Source organism: Trichomycterus rosablanca, chromosome 22 (assembly GCF_030014385.1).
Source record: "Trichomycterus rosablanca isolate fTriRos1 chromosome 22, fTriRos1.hap1, whole genome shotgun sequence".
Lineage (NCBI taxonomy): Eukaryota > Metazoa > Chordata > Actinopteri > Siluriformes > Trichomycteridae > Trichomycterus > Trichomycterus rosablanca.
Window position 1 is genome coordinate 4,081,573 of NC_086009.1, and position 16,369 is coordinate 4,097,941.

Consider the following 16,369-nt stretch of genomic DNA (forward strand, 5'->3'; position numbering starts at 1 on the left):
AATCTCAACAAGGCTGAACATTCAGCTGTACATTTCCTTTTAGGGTGCTCTGTTTAGAAGGAACTGCCCAAATCCAGCATTATTTTTAACTGCCTTCAAACCAGTGTTCCAGATGGACGCTGTAATTCAGTCAAATGTGAAAATGTACATTGAACTAATTATTCAACGTGCCATAAAAATTTCAGCCTCAACGATCAACCCACGTGCTGCGTAGTTCCCAGATCAGCACAGACATGCACACTTAGTCTAACACTTAGTCTAATACAAGCTTAGTTTTAGGGAAAACATGTGCTTAAACTGTCCACAGTGTGCGTAATGTGAGTATTTATGTATTAGGATTTTAACATCATGTTTTACACACTTGGTTACATTCATGACAGGACAGGTAGTTACTGGTAACACAAGATTCATCAGTTTAAGTTTTTAGCGTCGAACACAGTCATGGACAATTTATTATGCAGCATGTACAGGTCGGTACCAACCGATCAGAAAACATTAAAGCGACCACTATAATCAGACGAACACGCAGTGACATTTCCTCATTACCAGCACTGAACAACAACTGAATCAACAAAGAGATTCATGCAAGTCTTGGCGAGGGAAGAGGGGGGTAAAAGGCTGAATGCCAAGGAAAAACAACATAAAGGGCAGACATTTATTATTTGCAGGTGACACTGCAGCAACATCCAGATGTTTACAAATAGGTGGCGCCTCTTTGGGTCGATGACTGCTTTCAAGTGTTGGATTAAAGCAGACTGCAGCCTCAAGGACAGAGAGAACGAAACACACAGAGAGTGAGGTGGAAAGAGATGAACTGCTTAAAATTCCTTTAAATACTGGCAAATTTCTTCCCTAGATTTATCGTAAAGGTCTCAGTACAGACGTGTTAAAAACAGAGAGGTTTAAAGCCGATTTACTGATCGACTAGTATAAAATCTCAAATGCCATTTATCTTATTAATGTCAAGGTAATAGAGCAAACACAATGATGTATGTCATGATGTAATATGTAAAGTAGCACTTAGTAAATGAACTTTTACTAGACTAATAAAGGGGCAGCATGATGGCGCGATGGGTAGCCATCAGAGAGAAGGTCCTGCGTTTGATTCCCAGCTGGAGCGGTCCGGGTCCTTCCTGTGTGGAGTTTGCATGTTCTCCCCGTGTCTGCGTGGGTTTCCTCCGGGTGCTCCGGTTTCCTCTCACAGTACAAAGACGTGCAAGTGAGGTGAATTGGAGACACTAAATTGTCCATGACTGTGTTTGATATTAAAAACTTGTAAACTAATGAATCTTGTGTAATGAATAACTACTGTTTCTGTCATGAATGTAACCAAAGTGTAAAACATGATGTTAAAATCCTAATAAATAAATAAATATACAATTGAACAATACTTAAAGCTTTGATTGTAGTGTTGCATTGAAAATGGACGTGGGATCTCTGTTTATGTGCACTTACTTTGACTAATATGTGCAACATGCCTGGCAGGATAAACCTGATTTATAATTATGCAGTACAACGAAACATCATGTTGTGTGATAGGGCTTATGTTGAAAAAAAAATGTTGCTTAAAGACTTAAAATGGCATTTGAACTTCTTAATAGTCTTTTTTTCCATTAAGCTCAATATTTGCATTAGATTAAAGTATGCAAACAGTGGCAACTACACTAACTCACTGTGTAATGATGTTGTAACGTATTGCTTATTACAGAACTATGAGAACATGGTACGCAGCAACAAATACTGCAACCAGGCTAGTCTGACAAACCATGTCGTACAGCAGGGTGGGATTTTGAACACAGCATGCACTACAGAAGTGACATTAAGGGCACGAATGTGCCATCTGAGGGGTGCAGATTTGGGCAAACGAGGGAAACACACACCCAGGCATCTGGATAATCTATTAAACTGAGCTATGAGCTGAATGCATCGTAAAATAGTACCAAACTAAGCAGAAAAGCAAGCGACTGCAATCATGACTCCAGTTTGTACAGTGTTTTTATCACTGTGTGTATTTAATCCTCTTAGGAAATCACGCTCCGTGTCCACACCACGACACGTTCTCAGCATTACCTGCATGAATTAGTACAATAAATCCCTTCCAGACTCGACATGAGCTCGATGTTAGCACGTTTTTAAGTACAGCGCGAACTAGAGAAAAAAGCGGAGCCGTTGAACTCACCTCACTCTCTACACGCGGAGGAATTCCAACAAGACAAAACGCTACTCCATTCATTGGGCAGCTGCACTCCGGCTGCAGGGCCGATTTACAGCGCAGAAAGTCGCGATGCGCGAACTAGAGCCGTTAATCCCAAACTGCGGCGGTAATAAAGTTCGTACCGGGGCGATGAGGGGCGGCGGGCACCCTCCACACGTTCTACCGTTTCCGTCCCGCTCTGCTTTTCCCGTTGTTTGGTCTCCTCTCACCCCTCCTCCCGCTTCTCCTGCTCCTCCCGCCTGATCTCAATCCGCTCCCTCACCGCTGGGTTCTGATCAGGATCAGACTAAATCCTGCGCATAAACCCCCTCCCCCTTATATCACTCACTCACTCACTCACTCCTTGCCATCACTCACTTACTCTCTCATTCACTCACTCACTCTCTCACTCTCTCATTCACTCACTCACTCCCTCATCCACTCACTCACTTACTCACTCACTCTCTCACTCCTTTCCATCACTCACTCACTCTCTCATTCACTCACTCACTCCCTCATCCACTCACTCACTCATTCACTCACTCACTCCCTCATCCACTCACTCTCTCATTCACTCACTCACTCCCTCATCCACTCACTCACTCCCTCATCCACTCACTCACTCACTCATCCACTCACTCACTCACTCCCTCATCCACTCACTCACTCATTCACTCACTCACTCCCTCATCCACTCACTCCCTCATCCACTCACTCACTCACTCATCCACTCACTCACTCCCTCATCCACTCACTCTCTCATCCACTCACTCTCTCACTCACTCACTCACTCACTCACTCACTCCTTTCCATCACTCACTCACTCTCTCATTCACTCACTCACTCCCTCATCCACTCACTCACTCATTCACTCACTCACTCCCTCATCCACTCACTCTCTCATTCACTCACTCACTCACTCATCCACTCACTCACTCACTCCCTCATCCACTCACTCTCTCATTCACTCACTCACTCCCTCATCCACTCACTCTCTCACTCACTCACTCCTTTCCATCACTCACTCACTCTCTCATTCACTCACTCACTCTCTCATTCACTCACTCACTCACTCTCTTATTCACTCACTCACTCTCTCATTCACTCACTCACTCACTCTCTCATTCACTCACTCACTCCCTCATCCACTCACTCACTCACTCACTCACTCTCTCATTCACTCACTCACTCCCTCATCCACTCACTCACTCCTTCATCCACTCACTCACTCTCTCATTCACTCCTTTCCATCACTCACTCACTCTCTCATTCACTCCTTTCCATCACTCACTCCCTCTCTCATTCACTCACTCACTCATCCACTCACTCTCTCATTCACTCACTCACTCCCTCATCCACTCACTCACTCACTCATCCACTCACTCACTCTCTCATTCACTCACTCACTCCCTCATCCACTCACTCACTCACTCTCTCACTCCTTTCCATCACTCACTCCCTCTCTCATTCACTCTCTCATTCACTCACTCACTCCCTCATCCACTCACTCACTCCCTCATCCACTCACTCTCTCATTCACTCACTCCCTCACTCCCTCACTCCTTTCCATAACTCACTCACTCTCTCATTCACTCACTCACTCCCTCATCCACTCACTCTCTCACTCACTCACTCACTCTCTCATTCACTCACTCACTCCCTCATCCACTCACTCACTCCCTCATCCACTCACTCTCTCACTCACTCACTCACTCTCTCTCTCATTCACTCACTCACTCCCTCATCCACTCACTCACTCCCTCATCCACTCACTCACTCTCTCATTCACTCACTCACTCCCTCATCCACTCACTCACTCCCTCATCCACTCACTCTCTCATTCACTCACTCACTCCCTCATCCACTCACTCACTCTCTCATTCACTCACTCACTCACTCACTCCCTCATCCACTCACTCACTCACTTACTCCCTCATCCACTCACTCACTCCCTCATCCACTCACTCACTCTCTCATTCACTCACTCACTCACTCCCTCATCCACTCACTCACTCATTCACTCTCTCATTCACTCACTCACTCACTCTCTCATTCACTCACTCACTCACTCACTCACTCTCTCATTCACTCACTCACTCACTCACTCCCTCATCCACTCACTCACTTACTCCCTCATTCACTCGCTCACTCACTCACTCCCTCATTCACTCACTCAGTCCCTCATCCACTCACTCACATACTCTCTCATTAACTCACTCACTCACTCCCTCATCCACTCACTCTCTCACTCCCCCTCCCTTCCATCACTCATCCACTCACTCTCACTCCCTCATCCATTACTCACTCCCTCCCTCATTCATTCACTCACTTACTCTCTTATTCACTCACTCACTCCCTCATCCACTCTGTCATTCACTCCCTCATCCACTCACTCACTCTCTCATTCATTCTCTCACTCCCTCATCCACTCACTCACTCACTCCCTCCCTCACTCTCTCACTCGCTTCCTTACTCACTCTCTCACTCCCTCATTCACTCACTCACTCACTTACTCTCTCCTTCCCTCCCTTAATCACTTACTCTCTCACTCCATCATCCCTCACTCACTCTCTCACTCCATGGTCCCAGTCTCTCACTTGCTCCAGCACTCTCTCAGTCCCTCTCTGCTCCACTCTCTACTTGCAATAATTCAGATGTCCTGGGTTAGAACAGAGCAAGAGCTGAAAGAAAGAGCACGTACAGCTCCCCCTTGTGTCGAGTATACACAATATTTACATGACTGCCACTCTCTCAGTGACACTCTCAGCTGTAATTATTTAGAATTTACATAAACACCTTACATGGCAAAGACATTTTTGCTATATTTGATAAAGACATATTTCTTAAAAAAAGATTTGAAGGTAAAAAGGAAGCGGACGTCCAGCTACAAGATACATGGATACAATTAGAGGAACAGTGAACAAGCCATTAAGAAGACTGAAGACCCAAACAGAAGACAGGATGTTCTGGAGAAACACTATCCATACGGTCTCCAGGAGTCAGAATTGAATTTATGGCACTTTAAGCAGCCAAAACCACGCCCGCTGGTGCCTCATATCTATAACAGCATGTCCTCGATAGCACAAATGGTGTAATATGTAAAGTATTCTAAGAAAAAACCATCTAAGAAAAAGAAGAGTATAAGAGTTTAAACATTGTGTTTGTAAGATACAGAGTTGAGCTCCAGTGTTCTACATGCTTTAATTAAGGGTGCATGCAGTATTCAGAAAGTAAAAAAGCCACAGTTTGAGGCTGTAAAACACAAAGAGCTCTTTGTGCCCAGATAGAGATAGGTAGGGGGTAAAGTCATAACATCAGAGTAAAAAAAGAAAAAGGGGCAAATGCTAAAAGCTGCAAAGTTCCACAGAGAGGAGAGAAATAAAGAGTTCACTATTTTCATCCTGTTTCACACTGCACTGCACAACAATGCTAAAACTACAGTTTGCACCAACATACAATCGTTTTTATGAATGGCTGAAGGATTGAGACCATGTTTACACACATTCTGATATTTTTTAAATGTAGTTTTACAGTGTATTTTGGCCATTCATCCTCTCACTTACCTGTGCCAGCATGACTACTGTGTCACTGTAAACAAACCATAAACTCATGGTTTGATAAGTATCATCAAATTCTTATAGACACACTTCAAAATCTTGTAGAAAGCCTTTCCAGAAAAGTGGAGGCTTTATTGCAGCATGTTTTGGGTGGGGGGCTCTACATGGTTTTGTAATAGGATGTCCAACAAGTTCATTATAGGGTGTCTACATACTTTTGGCTATATAGTATATATGCCCATTACTTATTAAGATAGATTTAAGAGAAATCCTTTCTTTGTCATATATACAAATACTGTTGTACATTACAATGAAATTTTTTCTTCGCATATCCCAGTTTGTTTGGAAGCTGGGGTCAGAGCGCAGGGTCAGCCATCGTACGGCCCCCCTTGAGCAGACAGGGTTAAGGGCCTTGCTCAAGGACCCAACAGTGGCTGCTTAGCAGAGCCTGGATTTGAACCGCCAATCTTCCAGTTGATAGCCCAAAGCTCCATCCACTAGGCTACCACTGTCCAAGCCATAATTACAATGCAAGCAGCATAAACAATGTGTTTGGGTGTTTTAGCCACACTCATTTCTTATAGAACCTTTTCCATTCCAGCATGTCTGTGCCCCTATTGCACAAAGCAAGGTCCATAAAGCTCAAGCAAGGTCCAGTCAGCTTGCTGTAGAAGAACTCCAGTGGCCTTCCCAGAAATCGGTGGCTGTAATGGCCGTTAAGAACAGACCAACTTATATAATAATATAATGCCTATGGTTTTTAAACTGAATATCCAACACGCTAATAGGCAGGTGTCTACATACTTAAAAGTGTACATTAAGCTCAGTCAAGCACTGGACCGACTGATAATGAGATTAAGTGATGCTTTATTTCCAGTAATGGAAACTTGCACAATACCCTTGTGTTAAAGTGTGTGAGAGAGTGTGTGTGTGAGAGGGAGAGAGAGAATCCTTGTCCACACACTGCTTCAAAGAGTCCAAATCAAATTAAACATTAGACATGGACATGTGATGGACCAGGACTCATTCATTAGCAGTTAGCAGTGCTCAAATCAATCATTTGTATGTTTGTAGCTTTAAGCTAACTTTTAGCCCATTCGCTTCTGCACATCTACACTCCCATCAACGTACATTTCATAAACTAAACCAAAATGCTGCACAAAGCAGGTTATGATTCTGAAGTGTTTTTATACACCTATCAGTTGTTAAATGGAGTTGAGGTCATGGTTTTGAGCAGGCCACTGGAGTTCCTCCACACTAACCATGTCAAACAATGTCTTAATAGATTTTAGGAAAAAAGGAATGGGTGGCTGAAACACCTGAACTGAATAATTAGGAGGGATGTCCACATACTTTTGGCCATATGGTTTGTAAAACACAGATCTGCCTAGTCATGTTCAGGATAATCAGTCTAAACAACAGTATAAAAGTCTGATAAATGTTCAACTGTATGTTTTACTTTTTGTCTGGGCACCATCATGTGCATGTGGTTGTGTGTTTAAACCCTGTTCCTCTATGCAGTCATTTCCTATTTCCTCCTTAATCACCTATAGCAGCCCATACTCTACATACCACCACTTCCTCCCTGCCTACATCACCTCCTCTTAAAGATGAGAGAAGAAATGGTGACCCATGAGGTTGAAAATCCCTGATCCACATACAGCATTACACGTGCTCACTTAAGCCCCTGTAACATTTAAAACCATTGTAAATACCAGGTTACCAAAGTTTTGTCACTGTACATGCAAAGTGATGTAGAACAAATCCATAACCAACAGATCTGTAGGAATTAAAATGCATAACATCGTTATAAGCTATGTTAATTCCTAAGTTACCGTGTTTCACTTATAAATGATTCCCCATGTTGAATCCTTACTGAGCTCCCAGCATCTTTCATTTCCCAATCAATTAAATATGCAGACATTCTCCAATTATGAATTAATCTGACATGCCAAGGTGGTAAGTTAAAGAAAAACATTGTGATTTTTATTCCTATTTTACACTGGTAGTCTAGAAACTGAATATATAAACAGACATGTTATAGATTCTCTGTGTCATATGGAAAAAGACTTTTGTGGATTCTTAAGTAGAAAGACAGTTCAGGAAGCGTTGTTCGTATTGTACTGTGCTATGCTGAATAATAAATTATGGATGACATTAAAAAAGCTCAGAGGTCAGAGGAGTGAATATTGTGTTCTATTAATAGTAAGTTCCAGCGAGTACATGATATTATACGTGTATAATCATGCTTAAGATGGTGCAGTGTTACAATCATTACAGATGTTCTACAGTAACATTACTGTAAACAGTTCATTTGCTTCCCCCCAGTGTCCTTTACTGTAATAATATTTAAATCATTATCCTGAGTATTCCCTTACCCAGTTATAAATCAGCTCTTTTTAACACATGTACCACGTATGTATTTTCTCCAGCAGTTGTACTAGGTTTCAATTTATTCAGCATTTTAACTGTGGGGTGTCTAACACATGTATGTTTAAGTGCTATTATATTTAGTAATGTAGCTAGTTGTCCTAGTATTGCCACTACAATCCTATAAAATGAGTCACATACTTGTCTGCATTAATGGGGTCAAAGTGCAAGTATCTTTATACCACATTTCCACCCCAGTGGAGTTCAATGCCAGACACCTATCAGGAAATGCCAGTCTATATCCTCACTTCCTACAGAGTCCAGACACCAATCGGAAAGCATCAGATACCAACAAAAGGCTGTTAAAGAAGTCATGTTGAAATATAATCGATGCAACACATGTGGCCTGTGCTTTCAACCTATATTTAACTCAACTGTAGAAAATAAATAAAGAATTAATACAATGAATGCAATCTGTGGATGCTTTGAATAAAATTTAAATATGTGTTTATACATTATATATGTTCTGGAGTATAAAATGCTACAGCTGCATTGCTTAGAAATTTGGATAGCTGTATTTTTACCAAGATATACATACAGGTACATGTTCCCTCTATTTTACACCCAAACTGGATGTACTCAATTCCCCTGTACATTCCAAAGAGCTCTGCCAGCTGCAGAACATCTCCAGCATGTGAAGCTGCGTCTTTACACAGAGCAGAGGCCGATTCTCACCACACTACTCTATTGATATTGTTCAGACGCTCTTGATGTCTCCTTAATGAAAAAGGAGTCACTGTTGGAACAGTGTGGAGGCAAATCCCCATCTGGTCATAACTCTCACACAAGGGGAGTTGTGTCTGTTGAGCATCCAGTTGAGTTCAAGTCTAAGCATTGGTGGGCTAGTGTATTAGACTACGGCACAATCGGAACACCCCAATTTTCTTTTCTTTACCAGTTTTAACAATGAATGGCAAAATTTAGGCATTAAATTACATTTACGAAAAGAAAAAACAATACAGTTCATAGGGTCAAACGTTACATTTTGCATTTTAGTCCAGGCCACAGATAATTAACAAATGACTTTTTGTTTTTTATTAGTATTTTACATATGGTTCTAACTTTTCTGAAATTAATGTCTGTATAATCTGCAATATCCATGAGAACATGAAACAGTTATTAGAAACATTTTGAATCGGATGTGTCTAAAAGGATGTGTATCCTGACATTTCAGTGCTTTCGCCGCGCTTTAATGCTCCGCTGGTTAGAGGAGTCCATTAAAAATGTCAGAAGCAGATCTGTGCAACTGGATGAATTGTAAGATGATAGGATAATACATCCAGAGGCACTGCAGAAAAAAAGTTTCACTGAGACAAACACCAGGCAGCCGGACAAAGATGAACAGATAGGTAAATAGAAATGTGACGCCTGGTCGACCAATTTAAACAGACCTGCTTTGAATAACTGCTCACGGAGCACAAGTGCACCTACAGTGTGTACGGGACTGAATGCAAACGCTGTACATGTAAATGCTTACATCCATATTTCAATTTGTATGGTTTTAAGTATTGGTCACAATGTAAATTTTTACGTGTATAAAAATAGCAGTAATTCATTCTGATTAAATAAAGAGCTCTGATGTTTGTGTGCAGTCTGATAAACAGCATCTTTATTTACTGGTGTGTTTTCTAGGTCATTTCAAAAGTGTGATTCATTGGCAAGTGTGACTAAACATAAAACATAATGCCAAGACAGTCACAGTCAGTACTCTTGCTAATTTTCTATTTTAGAGAGAGGCTGAACCACCGTTGCTATGCTAAAAACGAGATAAAAGCTAAGCTACCACACAAGTTAAATACAAGGCTGTAAATATAAGTGAACGAGTTTTCAATCAGCATATATCTACTCTCATATTAATGCTAAAAGAAAATGCCACCATCACAAAATCAACAAAATCAAACTGAGTTCAGAGCCTATTCATATGCCACTTGGCTTACATCAGGATCCCCACACAAACACACACAGGACACTAAATCTAACTACTTACCGAAATACTTTTGGCATGGAACTAAACTACCATTAACAAACCTTCAAACGAACGATAACCAGTAGCAGGGCTCAAACCTCAGTAGATAGAGCTGCACTTCACCAGCACTATTTGCTGGGCCTCAACACTATAATTATACTCTGTTTATTACTCATCAATACATACACACACACACTTTCACACACACACACACACACACACAGTCATGATCATGTAGTATTGTAGCTCTCCCTCCCTTTCTGTGCACATGACTACATGGCCTTTCAACTTTTCACCTTTGGCTTTGTGGAGCTGGGTCACAACCAAAGGACAAAGACAGAGATACTTTAATGTGTGTGTGTGTGTGTGTGTGTGTGTTCCTACATGTCTGCAATGAGTATTGATTAACTGCCTGTCTGACATTTGCCCATAGGCAGAGTTCTCTACAAAGATGCACACACACACACACACACACACACACACACATCATGTGACTTACAAACCCTTATACAGAGGAAAGATGAAGCCTGTGTACTCGGCCTGTATCTGCACACATTAATGCTTTATATAACCCATTTCTTCCTTTTCCTCAAACAACAGAAAGCCACTGCCCCTTCATCACAGTGTGTGTGTGTGTGTGTGTGTGTGTGTGTACCTATCTGTTTATCTACATCTAAACGTCACACACAGCAATTCCTGAAGGAAGAGACTCAGCATAAACGGTTTCAGAATGTCAAAGTGTGCTAGAAAATTTCTTCAGAAAACCTGAAAGATGTCCATGACCTCTCCTCACACACACACACACACACACACAAACACACACACACACACACACACACACACACACACACACACTCACACACACCAATAAAATACCACAGGAAATTATGACATTTTCTAAACTAAGGAAAAGCATTATGAGCAGGGCTGGCCAATGAAGTTAATTACTTCCTAATCCACTTTTTACAAGCATCATGGGTACTGATTTATACAGTTGGTATATAAATGGAAATATTTACAATCCCAGTGTCACTTGCACTTTACATGTCCCTGAAAAATAAGTCTGGCATAGATGATACTCATATACTGTAAATTTTTATACTGTATAACAAACTTGTTAATATTTTAATATAAAGATCCTATAATATAAAGGGTTTGGTGTAGAGGACTTTCAGTGGCCTGCACAGAACCCTGACATCAATCCCACTGAACACCTTAGGGATGAATTGGCATCATCGATGGTAAGGCAGGCTTCAATTCAATGTCATGACTGACCATTTAAATGCAGACACATTCCAAAATCTTCTGGGTACCATGCCATATTAATGACAACAGGAAGAAGAAGCTCTACGTTCAAGAAGCTCATGGTCAGGCGTCTACATACTTTTGGTATTGTAGTGTTCATGCTTACTGCAGATCATTACATTCTGTTTATCCTTGTTACATTACTATACAGCAATAAGTAAATATGATGTGGACAGGTGACGTCTGAGAACATGTTGCCTCTTCACTGTGTTAACGTTTTAAATCACTTGCATTAGTATTACTCAATTACGTACAATCTTCCGTTTAATATGAGCTGATTAGCCAATAGTCTGTAATTATACTCTGTCCAGACGCAGTAAACTAAGTCAGTTTACTTGACAGTTCAATTTAGGGTGAATCTTGGCAGTATAAGGTGCTTTTAAAAGTAACCTTTACCTGATAAAAGGTACCACTAGTCCTAAAGACAACTGTGCTTTAACTAAATACCCTAAATTTTTGTAGCTAATTAAAAAAATTCTGTAAAACCTCAGGACAGGTCAAACATGTGATCCACACACTCATAATAATGACAATGACATCAGTGTTATTGCTGGGAGGTTACATCACCAGAATGGAGCAGCCATGGATGTGACTGTCCCCTGAGAGAGAGTTCATACATTATTTATCATTAAAGAAATAGAGCAGCAGAAAGAAAACAAGAAAGTGAAGGCAAGAGGGGAATAGAATAAAAAGGGAATAGAAATAGAATAAGAACAGGGAATCTTTCACAATTAAAGTGTAACATATGACACAGTGAAGAAGATAAAAGCTTTAAATTTACACACAATGTCTTTTTAATTTTAACTTACAGATAATAACAAAAAAGGGTGTTTTTAATTAGACACCCAAATTATTAACACCGATACTTTCTTGCAAAGCTATTGTTAACAAGTACAACTGCATTTGCAGTATTGTGGTCTAATTTTGACCCATTTCTTTTGTCAAACTTCTTTAATGTATAGGTTTTCCTCTGATAAACAGACCTATACATATATATATATATATTAATGCCATTTAAATTAGGGCCATGCATGCACCTTTACCTTCGTTTTTAAGAATTTAAAAAACAGCCTTACATTGGCTTTACGGATTTACGGTTTTTTCTAAAGTCTCCTGTAATATTTATGTTCTTATGTTTGCTGTCAAATGAAATTTGATCCACTAGAATAACAACCCCATATAATGATGCCCCCCTCTTCCCCAAATTATGTGCTCTGATTCCTGTATGGTCATGAATGTCAGTATCAGGACTTTATAAAAAGCCAGACATTTATCTGTCTCCAGCTTAGAAACATTACTGATTCTTTTGAAAGATCATAATGCAGGAGAACATGAAGCAACATGAACAGCAATGCGTGGCAGCTGGGTTGTTTCAATGACCATTCAGGCTTAATTGAATTTAAAAAAATAGATTAAGATTCCAGCTCAGGCTTGCTTACAGAATCTCTGCCAGCTTGCTTTTCTTAGGTTTAGTCGACACTGTTTTTAAAGCTAGCGACAGCTGAAAGGTAATAATAATTGCACAGGCTTTACATAGCTCAAGGGGCTATTTTAATAAATAAAAAAAAATGTACACAGTTTCCCATTTATGAGAATGAAGTGGTTTAGCCAAGACATGTTTGTTGCCAGTTTGCTACTACAGGGCAAATCACTTAATATTTGAAAGACTTACACACTCAAAGTATTAGTAATAAATAAATACCAACCCAAATGTTCATATCTTTGCTTATAATGATATTTTCCCATCATAAGGAACTTTATATGAAGTCTATGATTAAAAGTATGTAGACTGTTTGCTAGTGGATTCAGCATACAGTGCACCAATCTCAATAGATGAACATGAACAAAGAGGATCACAGGAATGAGTTAATTGGTGTTAAATATGACTTTCCCATTAAATGACAGTCAGGCAGGTCACAAAACCTGTCCTTCAGGAGCTATATAGATTACATTTATATGCTTAATGAGCTGAACACAAGCCTAAGATTAACTTGCCCAATCTTAAGTGTGTGTTGGAATGGTGTAAAACACATTCTGGATCAGTGCAATAACCTTGTGTGTTGAATTACACTTTGCCATCTGGAAATTTGATTTGATGCTAGGAAAACACTTTCTGCCTTAGTGTGTAGTAAAATTAGTGGAGAAGAATCAATGGTCTGATGGTATCTTTATTTAGGAAGGGTCGGTTACTGTGAAGGGAAATGTTACTGCTGCAGGATACAATGTTTGCCTCCAGCTTCCAACCTTCCATACTGACTTTACTCATATTACAAATCTCACCTTGGTGGAATTGCACTTGGCTTGCGAAGTGGATCCGATAGACGAGCTCACAGCACGATGTGACACACACAGTGAGAAATGTTCACCTTGTCTGAGAGAGTCCTGCTGTGTTGCTTGCTTTTGCCATCAACAGAAAATGCTTTCTGTAGCGTCCTAATGGAGTGTGAATGTGCCAGGCCCAGGCGATACGATGTTACAACAACATGACAATGAACCATATCACTGGAGACTTGCTGAAAACATCACAAATGTCAGTACTTCAATAACATCAACTCTAATTTCGTCCATCATTTATTGATTTATTTCTCCTGCTGGTACTGGAGCCTACTAACAGCACTGGGTGCAAAGCAGGAATACACCCTTGCCAAGGCACCTGCCTTCACAAGGCATCACTCACTTAAGCTTTGGAGTAGTTATTTAGAGTAGTATTCTCATTCATCTGTTTTCAGAAGGTAACCAACGTTCATAAAGGAAACTAATGAAAATTTTAAGACTTTTCAACATTTACAAGAAGATGGCACAATGTCACAGCATGTGGTATGGTTGCCGCACAGCAACATGGGTCCTAAAGACCTGGGTTTGATCCTTGCCTTCAGTAACTATCTGTATGAGATTTTGTGGTTTCCTTCCACCTGCTGAAAATATGCAAAAGGCAGATTGGCTACTCGTAATTATCACAGGGTCTAAGTGAGCCTTAAATGTGTGAGTAGGTGTTGCCCTTCAATAGACTGCTGTCCTGTCCCCAGTGTATTCCTGTCATGTGTATTAAATTTGGGTTTTTAAAAATTTGCTTCTACTGTATCATGTAGTTTGCAAAGGCCTTTACGCATTGCTATCAGTTTTACACCCAGTTTTACTCCGCACCACAGCTGTTTCCATTTCAGAAAAGAAAAGTCCAGACACTGATTGTATGGCTCACCTGCTCCATGCTTTATCGGTCCTCCTCTTGCCTCCTGATCCCAAACATTGCTCGTATTCCTATGAATCCTATTCCCAAAATGTTCTTCCAGTAAATCCACAGAGCTCTGCATCAAGCTGCACACCCTCAGAGATGCTTTATGTTCCACCCTATTAATTCAGCCCGCGTTGTCCATCATCAAGCTTCATCTCACTCTTCATTGGTGTTTCCTGGTTTCTCAGTGCCAGCAGAAGGAAATGGTAATGTGTTTATTATTTAGCCTCTTGCTCTGATCTCCATGCTGTAGAACTTACAAATATAGGATTCCTTTCTTCCCCACCACTCCCTCTCATTTCACACTGGCTTGTCTACACTGGTTCCTCGCCTTCCTCATTTACCCCTCCCTGTTTTTCTTCCCACTCCTCCCATCTCACTACCCTCCCCCTTTTGTGTGTATGGAGTGCAGGCAGGACAGGCGAGGACAGGAAGAAGGGGGTTGGTCCTGGAGATGCCATGAGACAGCTGTTTGGCTCATGCTTGGGCTTAATCCTCTGTTGTTACTGACAACGGCTGCCATGGAGCACAGGAGGCAGAACTCGGTGGCGCAAAGCTAGTGGTCCGCAGGATGTTCAGAGGGCGTGCAGGGACATGTAGTTCTTTATCTGCCTGAACTTTTATTTAACAACTAAACAACTATTAATCATAGAAACTATTAACCTCTCTCACAATAAAAATACAATACTAAAAAGTAATAAATGCAGATTTCTTTTTTTTTTTGCATTTTCCCCCAATTTTCCTCCCAATCTAGTCGTATGCAATCACCCTACTGCATTACACTTCCCCTCTACTGATGTTGATCTACACTCCTGATTAAAGAGAGCCGTGATTAACACACGCTCCCCCCCCCGACACATGTGCAGTAGCCGACTGCATCTTTTCACCTGCTCAAAGCAAATTCATATGTGGATCAGCTTTGTGTACGGAGAGACACACCCTGATCCTCATTATTCCCCATCTCTGTGCAGGCGCCATCAATCAGCCAGCAGAGGTCGAAATTGTATCAGTTATGAGGAATCCCCCTCCGGCACCCTGCCCTTGAACAGCCAATCGTTGTTCATGTAGGCGCCCAGCCTCCAGGATAGCAGAGCTAAGTTTCGAACTGATGAGTTTGAAATGTCAGCTCTGGTGTGCTAGTGTGTTTTTTGCCGCTGCACCACCTGAGCGCCCCAATTCAAGTTATGTGCAACGTCTAGGTCCGAAACTCATATGTACAACAGCTCAGATAAAAAGTGTGTGTTTTATGAGCTTTAAGCAAATGCCTTTAGCATTCACAGTGAAATTTATTTTGTATTAAGTCTGTATTTCTGTACATTCATACATATAAACTTGCATTTGACCATCAAGTCTGGTCATCGTTGCCAATAATCTCATTACAGTAACCAATTCACTTTCAGCTGAAACCTACAATTACAATATTCGGTGCTATATACAAATGCTATTTAAGTCATATCAAAATTATCAATTTTTTCACAGATATGTTGGTAGCTTGTGTGTGGCCTGAGAGTGTCAAAGAATATTATTTATTCATTCATTTAATGATTCATTCATTCAATCATTCTTTTATTGTCTGTTTTAGCACTGCATATCCTGGTCAGGATCATGATAGGTCTGATTCATTGGGTGAAAATTAGAAAACACCCTGGACAGGTCGGACAGGTCCATCACACACACACACACAC

The 16,369-nt window shown here is 40.9% G+C and overlaps 1 protein-coding gene across 2 annotated transcripts in view; it reads right to left on the reverse strand.

Annotated features, from left to right (window-relative positions):
- arhgap23a (Rho GTPase activating protein 23a) overlaps positions 1 to 14,726 on the reverse strand; it is a 76,831-nt gene extending 62,105 nt beyond the window's left edge. The window contains exon 1 of one of the 2 annotated variants that reach the window (XM_063018408.1): positions 14,652 to 14,726. In XM_063018408.1, the coding sequence (XP_062874478.1) occupies positions 14,652 to 14,660 (9 nt within the window). In that variant the 5' untranslated portion in view covers positions 14,661 to 14,726. Of the gene's footprint in view, positions 1 to 2,179; positions 2,443 to 14,651 lie in introns of those variants that run through there. The other variant, XM_063018407.1, reaches the window with a different exon arrangement.
- Positions 14,727 to 16,369: the final 1,643 nt, after the last annotated feature.